This window comes from Elephas maximus, chromosome 3 (assembly GCF_024166365.1).
Source record: "Elephas maximus indicus isolate mEleMax1 chromosome 3, mEleMax1 primary haplotype, whole genome shotgun sequence".
Lineage (NCBI taxonomy): Eukaryota > Metazoa > Chordata > Mammalia > Proboscidea > Elephantidae > Elephas > Elephas maximus.
In genome coordinates this window covers 86386913-86405186 of record NC_064821.1, presented here as the reverse complement: position 1 = coordinate 86405186, position 18274 = coordinate 86386913, and the positions used below count along the sequence as shown (strand labels likewise).

The following is an 18274-nucleotide window of genomic DNA, read 5'->3' as shown; positions in this document are numbered from 1 at the left end:
GTTGAACCATCCCTGCTTACCTGGTATGAATCTCTTGGTCATGGTGAATTATTTTTTTGATATGTTGTTAGATTCTTTTGGCTAGAATTTTGTTGAGGATTTTTGCATCTATGTTTATGAGGGATATCGCGGTCTATAATTTTCTTTTTTTGTGGAGTCTTTACCTGGTTTTGGAAACACTGGTGGTGTAGTGGTTAAGGGCTACAGCTGTTAACCAAAAGGTTAGTAGGTCGAATCCACCAGGCGCTCCTTGAAAACTCTATAGGGCAGTTCTACTCTGTCCTATAGGGTCGCTGTGAGTCGGAATCAACTCAACATCCGTGGGTTTGGTTTTTTTTTTTTTTTTTTTGGTTTACCTGGTTTTGGTATCAGGGTTATGCCGGCTTTATAGAATGAGTTTGGAAGTATTCCGTCCTTTTCTATGCTCTGAAATTTCTTTAGTAGTAGTGGTGTTAACTCTTCTCTGAAAGTTTGGTAGAATTCTCCAGTGAAGCCGTCAGGGCCAGGGCTTTTTTTAGGGGGCGGGGGAGTTTTTTAATTACCTTTTCAATCTCTCCTTTTGTTACAGGTTTATTTAGTTGTTCTACTTCTGTCTGTGTTTAGGTAGGTAGTATGTTTCTAGAAATTTGTCCATTTCCTCTAGGTTTTCAAATTTATAATAGTACTCCATTATGATTCTTTTCATTTCATTTGGGTCTGTTGTGATATTGCCCATCTTATTTCTTATCTGGGTTATTTGCTTCCTTCCGTGTTTTCCTTTTGTCAGTTTGACCAATGGTTTATCAATTTTGTTGATCTATTGATTTTGTTGATCTTTTCAAAGAACCAACTTTTGGTCTTGTTAACTTTTTCAATTGTTTTTCTGTTCTCTATTTCATTTAATTCTGATTTTTATTATTTCCTTTCTTCTGTTGCCGAGAGCTTTTGCTGCCCTATTTCTGCTTGTTCGAGTTGTAGGGTTAATGTTTTGATTTTGGCCCTTTCTTCTTTTCGGATATGTGTATTTATTGCTATAAATTGACCTCTGAGCACTGGTTTTGCTGTGTCCCAAAAGTTCTGGTAGGAAGTGTTTTCGTTCTCATTTGATTCTGTGTATTTTTTTATTCCATCCTTAATTTCTTCTATAACCCAATAGTTTTTTGAGCAAGGTGTTGTTCAGTTTCCATGTGTTTGATTTTTTTTTTCCCCCTTGTTTTTTCTGGTATTGATTTCTACTTTTATGGCTTTACGGTCAGAAAAGATACTTTGTAATATTCTGATGTTTTGGATTTTGTTAAGGCTTGGTTTATGGCCTAATATGTGGTCTATTCTGGAGAATGTTCCGTGTGTGGGAAAAGAAAGTATACTTGGCTGCTGTTGGGTGGAGTTTTCTCTGTATATCTGTGAGATCAAGTTGGTTGATTGTGGCATTTAGATCTTCCCTGTCTGTACTGAGCTTCTCTCTGGATGTTCTGTCATCCACTGAAAGTGGTGTATTGAAGTCTCCTATTATTGTGGAGCTGTCTATTTCTCTTTTCAATGCTGTTAGAGTTTTTTTTTATGTATTTTGTTTTGTTTTATTTTGGAGCCCTGTCATTGGGTGCGTAAATATTTATCATGGTTATGGTTATGTCCTCCTGGTGTATTGACCCTTTAATCATTATATAGTGTCCTTTCTTATCTTTTGTGGTGGATTTTGCTTTAAAGTCTATTTTGTCAGAGATTAATATTGCCACTCCTGCTCTTTTTTGATTGTTGGATACATTTTTTTCCATCCTTTGAGTTTCAGTTTGATTGCGTCTCTCAGTCTAAGGTGTGTGTCTTGTAGGCAGCATATAGACGGACTGTATTTTTTTCTTTATCCATTCTGCCACTCTCTGTCTCTTTATTGGTGCATTTAGTCCATTTATATTCAGTGTAATTATTGATAGGTATGAGTTTAGTGCTGTCATTTTGATGTCTTTTTTTTGTGTGTGTGTTGTTGACAGTTTCTTTCACTTGATTTTTTGTGCTGAGTCATTTTTCTTTTCATCGTTGTTGATTTTGTATTTGCTGAGTCTTTATGTTTTTCTTGTTTTTTTATTTTGATGTGTAGGATTGTTAGCTTCCTTGTGGTTGCCGTAATATTTTCCCCTATTTTTCTAAGTTTAAACCAATATTTTATTTCTTTATATCACTTAGACTTCCTCTCCATGCATAAATTTGAATACAGTCTGGGGAGAATTATTCTGGCTGTTTCTATTCTCTGAGATGGCAGGGTAGGAAAGGAAAACGTATTCAATAGGACAGGATATAGCTTGGCTGGATGGGACAGAATGCGCAAGAGACAAGTAAAAGCTGAGTGGACTGGCCTGTCTTGGCTAGGACAAAAGCTGGGAAGAGGCACGCAGGATGAGAAAGTTGTTATGGTACCTGGATGGTGGCTTTTGGGAGCTAATGATGGACTTAACACCAGATATATAGAAAGCCTAGAAGCTGATAGATGGCCACTTTGAACAGAAGTATAAACCTTGATCATGCGCACAGTTAGGCCTCCACGTCTAAAGAATCTGCTTCTTGGAATGATTCCTAGAAGCTGGTGCTTTTCAGGATGGTTCTCAGGAAGCCAGAATCCCTGGAGATATCCAGGAGGTCTCTGGGTGAAATATTGACAGTGGATGCAGGTCTGTGAGGGCCCAGGCCCAGATAGATCCAGTTTAAGTTAAGAGCCTTCCACCTAGGCCAAGTCACTTCACTTCCGTGAACCTCTGTTCTCTCTTTAAAATGGAATTAATCATGGTTTCTATTTTCTGGCGTCATGGTGGGAGTGAAATGAAATATGTTTTGAAAGTTTATTAATTTAACTGAATTTCTGGTAAGATGTCTGGAGAAGTAGGGTGTCTCTTCAGGGGATGGTGGGGCATTCATGCATTCATGTACTCTCCCACCTCCACTCCCAGTAGTATAGTAAGGTTCTCCATTATAGAAATGTTACTCTGGCTGTGTGTGGAGGGAGCACTAGCTAGAGTCAATTCCAGAGTCAAGGGAGGCCAGTTAGAGGGCACTTTCAGGCTTCTAGGAAAGAGATGATGATGGACTGGACTAGGAGAGGGTCAACAAGGATAGAGAGGAAGGATGTGTGGAATTGAGATTTGAGCCCAGGGATGGACCCCTGACCTTCTCATTCTTTTGCAGGATACCACAACTGAAGATTAGTTCATTCATCAGGCAACAGCAAAGTGATCCCCATGAAATCCTTCCTCCAGACACTTGAGGAAATTGAGTTTCTCCAAGGCGCCTCTAAGCCATGTACAGAACAAACACCCCAGCAGCACCAGAGCCACAGGTCTACATGTCTCTGACTGCTCATGATGAGGGAAGCCAACATGAGTCAACCCAGAACCAGGTGTTGCCTTCCTTAAGACCCACAACAATGACGTCTACACATTCTAACATCCTTGAGCCAATCCTTACCCAGAACTCAACAGTGCCCCCTGTTAAAGCCCTTAATATGACCTTTGGAGGTCTAAATGAGACTTTTTCCATGGCCCAGAAGGTGACTTCCTTTGATCAGATAAAACCAACAGCAGAATGCCAGATGACACATATCACTGACACCCGAAAGACATCATTCGCTGGCAGCCAAATGACAACTATTACTGCAAGCAAGATGACAATCCCCAATGAGGGTGGCCGAATTATGGCCCTCAGTGTTGACCAGACCCTCAGTGGAGGCCAGAAGACAATCTCCACTGGTGACCAGACCCTTTATGGGGACAAAATGATGACCTTCAATGGTGACCAGACCCTCTGTGGAAGCCAGATGACAACTCTTAAAGGGGGCCAGATCTATAAGGACCAGATGAAAACTTTTAAAGGGGGCCAGCTGACAATCTCCAGTAGTGACCACACCTTCTATAAGCATGAGATGACAACTCTTAAAGGGGGCCAGCTGACAACCTCCAGTAGTGACCAGACCTTTTATGGGATCCAGATGACAGCTCTTAAAGGGGATCAGATGATGACCTCCAGTGGCCACCACACCCTCTGTGGGGGCCAGCTGATGACTTCCAGTAGTGACCAGACTTTCTATGAGGACCAGATGACAACTCTTAAAGGGAGCCAGATGACAAGCTTCAGTAGTGATCAAACCCTCTATGGTGGCCAGGTGATGACCTCCAGTGGTCACCACATACTCTGTAGGGGCCAGCTGATGACCTCCAGTAGTGACCAGACCTTCTGTGGGGACCAGATGACAACCTCCAATGGTGAACAGACCTACTATAAGGACCAGATGACAACCTCCAGGAGTGATCACACACTCTGTGGTGACCAGATCACAACTTCCAGTGGTTACCAGACCCTCTGTGGGAGCCAAATGGCAACCTCCAGTGGTGACCAGACTTTCTATAAGGACCAGATGACATCTCTGAAGGAGGGCTATATGACAGCCTCCAATGGAGACCAGACCTTCTATAAGGACCAGATGACAACCCTCAGTAGTGATCACACCCTCTATAGTGACCAGATGACAAATTCCAGTGGTTACCAGACACACTTTGGGAGCCAGATGACAACCTCCAGTAGTAGTCCCAGCCTCTATGGTGACCAGATAACAACTTCCAGTGGTTACCAGACCCTCTGTAGGGGCCAGGTGACAACCTCCAATAGTGACCAGACCTATAAGGACCACATAACAACCTCCAGTAGTGATCACACCCTCTATGGTGACCAGATGGCAAATTCCACTGGTTATCAGACCCTCTCTGGGGGCCAGATAACAACCTCCAATGGTGAACAGACCTACTATAAAGACCAGATGACAACCTCCAGTAGTGATCACATCCTCTATGGTGGCCAGATGATGACTTTTTGTGGTTACCAGACCCTCTATGGGGGTCAGATGACAACCTCCAATGGTGACCAGACCTTCTATAAGGACCAGATGACAACTCTGAAAGAGGGCCAGGTGACAACCTCCAATGGTGAACAGACCCACTATAAGGACCAGATGGCAACCTTCAGTAGTGATCACACACTCTGTGGTGACCAGATGACAACTTCCAGTGGTTACCAGAACCTCTGTGGGAGCCAAATGGCAACCTCCAGTGGTGACCAGACTTTCTATAAGGACCAGATGACATCTCTGAGAGGGGGCCATATGACACCCTCCAGTGGCGACCAGACCTATAAGGGCCACATGACAACCTCCAGTAGTGATCACACCCTCTGTGGTGACCAGCTGAAAACTTCCAGTGATTTCCAGACCATCCGTGGGGGTCAGATGACAACTTCCAATGGTGACCAGACCTTTTGTAAGGACCAGATGACATCTCTGAACGGAGGCCAGGTGACAACCTCCAATGGTGACCAGATCTATAAGGATCAGATGACATCTCTGAAAGGGGGCCAGATGACAACCTCCAATGATGAACAGACCTACTATAAGGACCACATGAAAGCCTCCAGTAGTGATCACATCCTCTGTGGTGACAAGATGACAACTTCCAGTGGTTACCAGAACCTCTATGGGGGCCAGATGGCAACTTCCAATGATGACCAGACTTTCTTTAAGGACCAGATGACATCTCTGAAAGAGGGCTATATGACAACCTGCAGTGGTGAACAGACCTATTATAAGGACCAGATGACAACCTCCAGGAGTGATCACACCCTCTGTGCTGACCAGATGACAACTTCCAGTGGTTACCAGACCCTCTGTGGGGGCCAGATGACAAATCTTAAAGGAGACCAGGTGACAACCTCCAGTAGTGATCATACCCTCTCTGGTGACCAGGTGACAACTTCCAGTCGTTACCAGACCCTCTGTGGGGGCCAGATGACAACCTCCAATGGTGACCGGACTTTCTCGAAGGACCAGATGACATCCCTGAAAGGGGGCCAGGTGACAACCTCCAATGGTGGACAGACCTCCAGTAGTGATCATACCCTCTATGGTGACCAGATGGCAAATACCAGTGGTTACCAGATCCTCTCTGGGGGCCAGATAACAACCTCCAGTGGTGAGCAGGGGTACTATAAAGACCAGATGACAACCTCCAGTAGTGATCACACCCTCTATGGTGGCCAGATGATGACTTCTAGTGGTTACCAGACCTTCTATGGGGGCCAGATGACAACCTTCATTGGTGACAAGACCCTCTATAAGGACCAGATGATAACTCTGAAAGAGGGCCAGGTGACAACCTCCAGTGGTGACCGGACCAGTAAGAACCAGATGACAACTCTGAAAGAGAGCCAGATGACAATCTCCAGTAGTGATCACACCCTGTATGGTGACCAGATAACAACTTCCAGTGGTTATCAGACCCTCTGTGGGGGCCAGATGACAACCTCCAATGGTGACCAGACCTTCTATAAAGACCAGATCTTCTATAAAGACCAGATGACAACTCTGAAAGAGAGCCAGATGACAACTTCCAGTGGTAAGCTGACCTTCTCTAAGGACCAGATGACAAATCTTACAGGGGACCAGATGACAAATCTTACAGGGGACCAGATGACAACCTCCAGTAGTGATCACATCCTCTATGGTGGCCACGTAACAACTTCCAGTGGCTACCAGACTCTCTATGGGGACCAGATGACAACTCTTAAGGGGAGCCAGATGATGACCTATAGTAGTTACTAGACTCTTGATGGTGGCCTTATGACAACTCTTAAAGGGGGCCAGATGACAACTTCCAGGGGTTACTATACCCTCTATAGGGGCTATATGATGTCCTGTCTAGTCTCATCATTGCCGTATCTGGATTCCAATACTTTTCAGATTTCAATTTGATCCAAGGACAATCTCTGGAAGAGCAGAAGTGGAAACCCAAGGTCCAGAGACGTCAATCCCAGAAGAATCATGACATTTTGAAGCTCTACACCTGCACATATCAGGACTGTGGGAAATCGTATTTAAGGCGTGCCCGTCTCCGAATCCATGAATGCATACACACTGGTGAGTGAGGGTGCAGGATAGGAGTGAGAGGTGAGGGGAGCTCCCTAGCTTCAGTTTTGAGCCCTTACAATGCTTTGGGATCATTTGAGATTGTCACCACCTCCCTTTAAATCTGGGGCCCCAGAACACCCTGTAAAAGATTGGCAGGTTTCAAAGAGTGGATGAAGCATCATGTTCCTTGGGCAGAGACAATGACTGGAGCCTTTGTGTGGTGTGACTGTGCTGGGATGATGGGCATAAGTTGAGGGATTGTTTTGACCCCTAATTGTTCTTGACCCTACTTCTACTGAGGCTGTCACCTCCTCTCAGGCCCAACAAACCTTAGGACCCACCCCTCATGCTCATTTCCCCATTAACTTTCCTCTTCTTTTTCTCTTCCTTTCCCTCCTTCAGTTTTCTTCTTTTCCCTCCAGTTCATGCTGCCTTCCTTCCCTTTCTCTTTCACTCACCCACTCTAGGTTCCTCCCCTCTATCCAGCTCCAACAGTCAGGAAACCTTTTTCTTTTCCGTTGATTCTCACCTTCCCTGCCCCACCCTATCCTAAAGCGTGATAAGTTTCTCTCATTGTCCAGGGGAGAAGCCCTATATATGCAATGTAAAGGGATGCGCACGGAAATTTTCCCGCTCAGATGGGCTCTACAGACACAAGAAAAAACACAATGGAGAGCGACCCTACGTGTGTACTAGATGCAACAAGAATTTTGCACGATCTGATCATCTAAAGCTGCATCAAAAATCCCATGAATAATTTTCACCCAGGACTATGAACCCATCAGCCCATGAGGAAAGGAGTACAGCTGAAAGATTCCCCCTATCAAGGTTTTGTTTCCTTAGCACCTAGCACTGTGGCAGCACATAATAGGTACTCAAAATTACATGTAAACTTAAGGCTTTTATTAACTTTTTTTCTGAAACATACAAGGAATATGTATAAGGATTTCAACATAAAACCTTGGATAACACACAACTTGATAGACTCAGAAGCAAGTCACTATTTAATCCCCTCCCCAGAGGTAAAAAAAAAAAAAAATTTTTTTTTTCCAGAGGTAACTGCTTTTATCATTGTGCTGTGAATCCTTGTAGATCCTGCTGTGTGTATTTATCTCTATGTGAATATGTAAATATGTATATGTGTATGGTAGTCACAGCCCAAGAGTTCATTTGCTGGGATGGCCTGGATAGCCATACCATACCACTCTGCGCATTATGCAGAGAGTTCTTTACCACATTCAGTAATGGACAGGTCTCTCTGGTTGGCCCATTCCATCCCAGTAAAAGTTAACTAGGAAGAACCATCAGTGAACCAGGCCCATGCATGCTCCAAGAGATCTCTATACCTGGGTCCCCACTGGCCCCTTAGGCAATATGCCTCATAAGTGAAGGGGCACTACTGAGACCTTTTCATGGAGTTGTGAGATCCTAGCCAGGTTGGGTTTTACCTACTTCAATATGTTCTTTTTCCATTTCACTAAAGAGAATTCCTGAGCTACTCCTGTCTTAGTCATCTAGTGCTGCTATAACAGAAATACAACAGATGGATGGCTTTAACAAAGAGAAGTTTATTCTCTCACAGTCCAGTAGGTTAGTTGTCTGAATTCAGGGCACTGGCTCCAGGGGAAGGTCCTTGTTCTTTGTCGGCTCTGGAGGAAGGTCCTTGTCATCAGTCTTCCCTTGGTCTGGGAGCATCTCAGCACAGGGACCTCAGGTCCAAAGGACATGCTTTGCTCCCGACACTGCTTTCTTGGTTGAGGTTGCCTGCTCTCTGCTAGCTTCCCTTTCCTTGTATCTCTTGAGAGATAAAAGGTGGTGCAGGCCACATCCCAGGGAAACTCCGTTTATATTAGATTAGGGAAGTGACCTGGTAAGGGTGTTACAATCCCACCCTAATCCTCTTTAACATAAAACTACAATCACAAAATGGAAGACAACCACAGAATACTGGGAACCATGGCCTAACCAAGTTAGTACACGTAATTCAATCCATGACAACTCCCATCCAATTTGAGGCGTCTGCTCGGGTCCACAACATGATTGGGTTTTCTGGCCATGAGACTACTTCACAGCCATGAGTCACACACTCAGTATCCCTCAAGGCCCAATAACAGGCCAGGAATTACCTCTCAAAGGATGTGTAACTTTTAGCCAACTCCAGGAGCTTATAGGCCCAAAAAGCCAATGGATGCCACTGGCCTGTGGCAGTCTCCTTCTGCCATAGCTCCAATCAGTGAAATGTGAGACTGCTGAGACCTGTAAGTCAAGTGGCAAATGTGAATCACTGGGGCCCACTGGAAGGCCTTCAGGGTGTCCTTTTTGTAGAGGCCCAACTCAAAGGTAACAGCCTTTCTGGTGACCTAGTAGATGTGTACCATCAAGATCCTTGCATGGGGCATGTGAGATGTCATGCCCCTTCCCATTTCACACCCAGGAATTTCACTTGGGTACTAGGTTCTTGTACTGTATCTGTGTTAATTATCCAGTCATGTTAATATTGCATGTGGATCAACAGGGCATCCAGTCCTTATTGGGCAATGCTCTTATCTGGCCCACCAGGAGGATGTCATCAATAGTGCTATCTCCAAAAGTAGGTCTTTTTCCAGATAATGGATTACCCAATGATGGCAAATAGTTGGGGAATTTAGGTAGCCTTGTAGGAGGACATTAAAGGACATTGCAATCCATTCCATGTAAAGGCAAATTGATCTGATCATCTTAGGTGGAGAAGGATGCTAAAAAAGGCATTTCTGATATCAGTTGCTGCATACCAAGTGTTATGGATCAAATTGTGTCCCCCAGAAATGTATGTCAACTTGACTAGACCATGATTCCCAGTATTATGTGGTTGTCTACCATTTTGTGATCTGATGTGATTATCCTATGTGTTATAAATCCTAACCTCTATGATGTTAACGAGGCAGGATTAGAGGCAGTTATGTTAATGGAGCAGAACTTGATCTACAGGATTAGGCTGTATCTTGAGTCAATCTCTAAATCCGCTAAAGCAACTAACAGAGAAGGGAGGGACCTCACCAAGCAAGAAGAGCCAGGAGTGGAGCATGTCCTTTGGACTCAGGCTGTCTACACTGAGAAACTCCTAGATGCAGGGAAGACTGATGACAAGGACCTTCCCCCAGAGATGGACAGAGAGAGAAAGGCTTCCCCTGAAGCTTGCACCCTGAATTCAGACTTTTAGCCTCCTGGACTGTAAGAGAATAAATTTTTGTTTGTCAAAGCCCTCCATTTGTGGTATTTCTGTTATAGCAACACGAGGTAACAAAGACACCAAGTTTTCTCATCTTAGGCAATAGCTTCTGTGATAGCCACAGTATCAGGTATCACAGTATCAGCCATTATGGTGTTGAGCCTCCTATAATCAATGGTGAGTGTCCAGGTACCCAAGGCCTTGCACACAGGTCAGAAAGGGCTATTGAATGGAGAAATAATTTCATGGAAAATTTTGGTTTCCTTAAGCTTGGCAAAGAGGGTAGTTATTTCTTTTTCTCTCCCAGACAGCTGGTATTATTTTGGGAGACAATGACATCAGGTACTGGTAGCTGGGTAGGCTCACAATTTTCCACATTACCCACTTTAATTGTCCTAACCTTGGTAATGTCCATAAGAGCTTGGGGCCAAAGGCAAGCAGGAATGTACATAGACAGTGCATCTATACCAATAATATACTCAATAATGGGGGCCATAACAATGAAGGTTTATAGGGACTCACACATAGCTGGGCCTCAGGAAGGGTCCTGGGAGAGTGGCTTCAGACCCATAACTGGAGAGCATGGTCTGCTTCTCCCTTATCCTGGTGCCAGGGGTTGCAGGGATCACAGATACCTCTGCACTGATATCCAAAAGGCCTAAGAAATGCAATTCTCTCCCACCTTTCCATTGAACACTGATCTTTGCATAGGGCCTTCAGTCTCCCCAGAGACAGTAACTTCAGCCTAACCTCTAGTCTTGTTTATTTTTGAAAGCTGAGAGTTCTGGGTAAAGGTTGGCAGACTCTCCAGCTCACCTCCAGGCTCACTGAGAGGAGTGGAAGGAATCATACTTGTGTTAGTCACAGGGTCCTTCCCCGTGGGGGCCGCAATGGAGCCACTCGATCAAGCCCCCCATAGCCTGGTACTCAGCTATGAGTTCCTTGGAGGGAGCTCACCAATTTCTTCCTTTGAGACTCCACTGCCAAATAATCAAATTCAGAGATCTTTCTAGAAATACTCTTACCCAGGTTGGCCACGAGAGGACGTCTGGTTATTGTTCTTACACCACTCTTTTGGCTGGTCAATCTTTCCTATCTTGGTGGTGGCCACTTTATCCATGCCTGGGAATTTGTCAGTTAAGAGTGGGATTGCATCGCAAACTGAGTGACCTGACTTCATAAGGAGGCTTAACTGGGCCCGGTAACTAGTAGGAGCAGCATAGACATACCTAGAACTCTGAGTCTGGTTAATGATTTTATCATCTTTTTTTTTTTCCCAGTCCCCTCTTTGTAGATACCAGCAGCATGGATCACAGGGCTCCTATAGGCTGCTAGGGTGGTTCAAACATGTTTTTTGGTGGCAGAGGACTTGTCACAGGTGAGACAAACCTGCTGGAGCCCAGATAGAACCCAGCTGAGGAATGAGAAGGTCTCAGGTGTTTGCCCCTCCTCATTCCCCCTTTTTCCTCTTCCTCCTTAACCAACTGACCACTGTCAGGGCACTCTGGAAGCAGGGGTCTGCAGTAACATGCCCCACAAGGCTCCACTCTCCCTCACTGAATTTAGCAAGATTATCTTCTTCATCACGGAGGCAAACTAACCGAGTCTCTAAGGTCTTTTCAGGTGGCTGGGTGAAGCGATTCCAAAGAGCTCTACATTCTTGCAATGAAGGCATGAGTCTTAATAACTCGCTGTGTCGCAGAACATCCATTGGTGCCAAGGACTTGCTTAGAGATAACAATATTCATTGGGTACAAATCAGTACATGAAGTCTCCAACAACTTTTAGTCCCATCACTACATGACCATGAGCAGTAGCCAGGTAACAGCTTCCCTTGCTTTCTTAGAGTCCCTTTGTTGGAGTTCTAATTTGGCCCACTGGGAGTCAGGGGCTAAAGAGAAGGATCAATGATCCCCCTTGAAACTGAAAAGTTTCTGTAAACAATCTGCTACCACAGCCCAAGACCATTGGCATGGATGGGAAAGTGCCTTCTAGGACCCTTAGGCTTTTTGCTCTTCTATAACAGCACTGGAAACCCTGGTGGTGTAGTGCTTAAGTATTACGGCTGCTAACCAAAAGGTCAGCAGTTCGAATCTGCCAGGCGCTCCTTGGAAACTCTATGGGGCAGTTCTGTTCTGCCCTATAGGGTCGCTATGAGTCGGAATCGAGTAGCGGGTTTGGTTTGTTTTTTTTTTGTAACGGCATTATGCTCAACTGACCATCATGCTTGCTCAGCCAGTTTTTTCAGTCACCAGGTGTTAAGATATCAATTAGGAAGATGAGCAGAACTGAAAGAAACAATCAAGCATTTATTCACTTACTACAACAGTGCGAGCAAGAGGTAAAAATAAGAGGCGCCAGATCCCCAGTGTTCCATTTTTTCCCCATGGAAAATTACCAGGCAAGGGCCAGATGACACACAGCACAGGTGGGGTGGGGGTGGGGGAATAGGAATCATCTCATGGCTGAGAGCTCCAAACTAAAGGCTTTGTAGTATGAGGGAGCTGCAAGAATCCAGTCCCCAAAATTGATCCAGTCCTCGCATTCCCACTTCACAATTCTCATCATCAGCCATCCCTGCAACTAACTAACTCTCTCTCTCACCCTAGCCATCCTAGCCACCCGGGGCTAGGTCAGAGAACACAGGTTAAAAGGACGCTGTCCTTCAGACTGCCAAATAGGCAGGCACCAGCTGCAAATTTGAGGAGTCCACACAACACCACAAATTCAGGGCTTGTTTCCCACTATCCCTTTAGGATGCCAGCCCCAACCTCGGGAGTCCATGTGACAGCCTACTTTCTGATCTGCTTGCCCCTGCTACCTCTTTGAGTTCGATAATTTGCTGGAGTAACTCATAGAGTATGCCATACTTACAACTACAGATTTATTATAACCAAAAAGGAATAAAGTGAAGAGACACATAGGATGAGGTCTGGAAGGTTTCCCAACTCTGAGCTTTCTTGTCCCAAGGGATGTGCTACCCTCCTGAGAGCAGATGTTCTCATCAACCAGGAAGCTCCCTAAATCTTTGTGTTCAGGGCTTTTTATCAGCCGGTCCTGTGTGATAGGCTAAATCATGCCTGCTGAGACCAGTTAGGAAACCCTGGTGGCATAGTGGTTAAGCATTGGTCTGCTAGCTAAAAGGTCAGCAGTTAGAATCCACCAGACACTCCCTGGAAACCCTATGGGGCAGTTCTACCATGTCCTATAGAGTTGTTATGAGTCTGAATCAACTTGACAGCAGTGGGTTTGGTTTTGAGGCTAATTAATATAAGCCTCCCAGGTGAGTCTTCCCTCGTCTGGCCAGTCCTCACTTGCCAGCACAAATTCTCAGATGTGTCCTGGAAGTCCCAGACTTAGGCACCCCAATTACTCCAATGGTTATTTCTCTGAAGCCAAGGACAAAGAACACCTTACTCAGAGAAAAACTAGGTCCTTTACCCCACAAGGCTTCTGCCTTTTTTGTGGACCAGGGGAGCTGGCAGAGAGTTGAAAGGGCCACAAGTAGGAAAATACTAAGAGTGAAGAAAAAGTACTTTAGCCAAGGTCCCTGAATAAGGAGACCTCCAAACGGAGGCGTTTGGGCTAGAAATGCAAATATGTGTATGAGCTTGGCTGCCCCAGGTAGGTCCTGAGTCCTTAACCGCAACTTCCTCCGGAAAACTGCAATGCACTGGCTACGTACTAAGTCTGGTGTGGGGAATGCAGCTTCCCCTCATGAGGCCCACCAGACAAAGCCTTATAATTGCCTATAGTCAGACCTAAAATATCACACAGGATTTTGTCCTGGAGGCAAACTTCTCACCAAATTTAAGAATTAGAATATTAACTGATACTTTGTATCTATCTATGTGCTCCTCCATCCATCCCTATGTCTGCCCTCCAGAACTAACTGCTACCCTGAATTTTATATTTATAAATTCCCTTGATTTTCCTTTTGTAAACATATCACAAGTGTAGCTATTTAAAATACTATGGAGGTCTTCTTGGTTTTGAGCTTCATATAAATTAAACTGTATACAGTCTGGGACTGGCTTGTTGTCAACTCAGTATTATATCTCTAAGATTTACCTATGTTGTTGCTAGAGCCAAAAAATAAATTAAACAAAAAAAAACTATAACAAACACAAACAAAAATTCTATATAATATTAATACACTGGGTATGAGGTTGAATACCAAAGACATATGAGAGTGTACTTGGGTCTTACATTAAGGGTAACCACCATAAGAACCTTGCTTGTTGAAAGCGAAGAGGACTTGTAGCACGTACTGTTGAAGATCAAAGACCGCAGCCTTCAGTCTGGATTACACTACAGCATAAAATAAAAATCCTCACAACTGGACCAATAAGCAACATCATGATAAACAGAGGAAACATTGATGTTGTCAAGGATTTCATTTTACTTGGATACACGATCAATGCCCATGGAATTAGCAGTCAAGAAATCAAATGACGTACAGTATGGCATTGGGCAAATCTGCAAAAGACCTCTTTGAAGTGTTAAAAAGCAAAGATGTCATTTTGAGGATTAAGGTGCACCTGACCCAAGCCATGATATTTTCAGTCACTTCATATGTATCTGAAAGCTGGACAATGAATAAGGAAGAATTGATGCATTTGAATTATGACATTGGAGAAGAATATTGAGTATATCATGGACTGCTGGAAGAACGAACAAATCAATGTTAGAAGAAGTGCTCCTTAGAAGTGAGGATGACAAGGCTTGGTCTCCCGTACTTTGGACATGTTATCAGGAGGGACCAGTCCCTTGAGAAGGACATCATGCTTGCTGAAATAGAGGGTCAGCAAAAAAGAGGAAGATCCTCAAGGAGATGGATTGACAAAGTAGCAACAATGGGCTCAAACATAGCAACTATTGTGAGAATGGCGCAGGACCGGGTAGTGTTTCATTCTGTTGTACATAGGGTTGCTCTGAGTAGGAACCAACTCAACAGCACCTAACAACAACAACCATAAGAAAAAAAGATAATACAGCTATTCTTCATAGTTCAAATTTAATCTGTTAGTAGTGAATTTCTAGATGAACGGAGTTTATGTTCCATTAATTTAAATATTCAAAACAACACATTTCTAACTCATCCAACAACCGCAACTACTTTCCTTAAATATCACTAAAGCACTTATACAACAATCCATCATGGATTTCAGCATTATATAAATCATTTAAAATCCAAATTACGTATTTATTTAGCACTTAGTGAACTCATGTAGACATGGCAGTGTGCAGTGTGGAATGATACTACACAGTATTGGATGCTAATTGCATTCTCCTTGTGTGCTGCCACAAACATGCTCTGTGATTACATTGGTCTGGGTCCAATAAGGAGACAAAAAGCACATAGTGATTTAGCAAAAATTTTAATATGAAGAATTAATAAAATATGACTTTTAAAAGAAGTAACTATAAGATATAAGAGGATGCTATATGGTACCCTAGAGCTGAAGGAGAGTACGCATGGACAAACTTGGAAAGTGGCCCCCTGTCCAAGGCTGGGATTCAGATCTCATTGCAGACGGTGTGGTTGCAGCCCGGTGGATGACAGAGAAATTTGCTGGTTTGCAGTCATTGGAAAAGCAGAGCTGGTCCACAGTCGCTAGTCACTTCTAGAAACTTCCTCTAAGTATACCACACCAACAAAACAAAAATACATATGAGCAAGTTTATTTATTGTTTATAATTGCAAGATTTTGCAAACGACTACTCATACATAAGAGTATGCGGTGTTCACTGGAGCATTATAACAGCTGTAAAAGAATAAAGAAGTTCTCTATGAACTTATATGCAGTTATTTACAGAAAATACTGTTAAATGAATGAAGCAAAATGCAAGAGTGTCAGTAGTATGAGTAGTAGAAGAGGAAATAAAATACACATGTATCTGATCCACTTTGCAATAAGAAACACAGGAAAGATAAACTTGAAACTGAGAAGACCAGTTGCCTACCAATTACCAGGGGATGGATGGGAAAAGTAGAAAGGGGAATAGTGTGATGGCTAATGTGTCAACTTGGCTAGGCCATGATTCTCAGTATTATGTAATTATCCTCCATTTTGTGATCTAAAGTAAGGGGAATTTCCTTAGGTCTATTCCTGCATCCAATATATATGAACATTTGGCAAATCTCACTTGCTCTCGATCCTGCATCTGACTTATTCTCTGAACTTCACTTCTTGGGATATAACCCAACAGCCTTCTATCTGATCTGCTGATTTTGGGTTCGTCAAGAGTTTGGGGCCAACTCTTTGACAGCTAACAACAACACGACATGCACAGAAATCCTATGCTATGACCAAATATTATCATTCCCCAAAAGAAAAGATCAGTGAATTTGAAGACATTCAAAATTAAGCACAGAAAGTAAAAAAAGGCTGAAACAAATGCATACAGCATCAGTAACCCATGAGACAATATTATGTGGTCTACCTTATGTGCAGGAGTCCTGGTTGCAGCACAGTGGCTAAAGCACTCAGCTGCTAACCGAAAGGTTAGTGGTTCGTATCCACCAGCTGCTCTACAGGAGAAAGATGCGACAGTCTGCTTCCATAAAGATTACAGCCTTGGAAACCCTATAAGGCAGTTCTACTCTGTGCTATAGGGTCACTATGAGTCAGAATCAACTTGATGGCCCACAACACCACCACTTTATGTGCCGAGTGTGTGTCAGAAGCAGAAAAGGAGAGTGAGAACAGGGCAGAAAATATATTTGACAAAACAATGGCCAAAAATTTTCCAAATTTTATTAAGACTATAAACCCTTGGATTGAAGAAGCTCAACAAACCCTAAACAGAGTAAACATAAAGCTCAAAACCTTACAATATCACTATATTGTTTAGAAGTGTATACATATATAATAAAAACAATTTTAAAAAAGGAAGGGCAGGGTTAACCAAAATTCAGGGTAGTGGTTACCTCTGGGGAAAAGAAAGAGGGATATGATCAGGGAGGCAATTCAAAGTCTTCAAACATACTTTTTTTTTTTCTCAAGTGGCATAAAGGGTTAAAAAATGATTTTTTGGTTATTCTTTAAATTTTGTGTATGTAAAATGTATTTTTGCATGTATGATAGATGTCACAATGAAAGACAGAAAATAAGTTTATAAAGTTTGTCCATTTTTCTCCGATGGAGCTTAAAACAGTAGCACAAACCAGAAACTCGGGAGTCATGTTAACCACTCCCTCACCAACCAAATCCATTCATGACCTGTTAATTTTCTCTCCTGTATCTTTCCATTTCTCTCCATCCCCACTGCCACACCCTAGTCCAAGCCACCTTCAGCTGTCCTCTGGAGCACTGAAATTCTTTCTTCTCCCTAAAACCACCACTCTAATCTGCTCTCCACACAGCAGCCACAGAAACCATTTAAATATGTGGTTAATCCTGTCTCTCTTCCATTTGAATCTATCAATCTCCCATTTACTATCTGATGCAAGGAAGAATAAGTAAATTGCCCAAGGCCACACAGCTGGGAAGTGGCAGAGACACAATGCAAAGCCCAGTAGTCTTATTTAAGAGTCCACAATGTTGTATCTACCCTGCTATTCAGCTTTTGTTGGACAAGATGATACTGGGAAAAGCTTGGCCACTACCTAGTATACAACAATGGCTGGATAAATGATAGATTTTTTCCTCCTCCAAACACCCCATTTGTTATCATTTGTCTCATTTGACATTTGTCATCATAACCCTTTGTACATGTCTAATAACGTCCCTCCTCTGCTAGACTGTGAACTCCACAAGGCTAGGGGTCTATGCCCACCATGATAGTGCACCCTGTACACCCTTGACTGCTCTGGGTCTTCCTGCTTCCATTCCTCAGGGAGTGATGGGGTCTTGCATATCAACAACAAAGCTATCTGGCCTGCTGACCCTAAATGTGGGACTGGGTATGAGCCAGGTGGGGTGGGGAGAGGACATAGCCCTGCCCCATTGAGCTCAAGATAGCCTCTCTGTGGAAGGGACCTGGTGCCCAGGGGGGAATGACAGACAGACTTTGGATACCCAAGACCTCAATCCCCTGGACCAGAGATGAAGACACAGATGAATGCCCCTGTCCCTGATATTTTTTTATCATGTCCACTCTCCTCTCCTGGAGCGTGGGCGGAAGGCACTTGGATGTCTGCCCCA

The 18274-nt window shown here is 43.7% G+C and overlaps 1 protein-coding gene across 1 annotated transcript; it reads left to right on the top strand.

Moving 5' to 3' along the window:
- The first annotated feature begins 3206 nt into the window (after nt 1–3206).
- On the top strand, nt 3207–7673 carry KLF18 (KLF transcription factor 18). The gene is given in 7 exon segments (XM_049875538.1): nt 3207–3276; nt 3279–4383; nt 4534–6320; nt 6447–6581; nt 6645–6725; nt 6728–6925; nt 7498–7673. Coding segments are annotated over 7 exon segments (3552 nt in total).
- Nucleotides 7674–18274: the final 10601 nt, after the last annotated feature.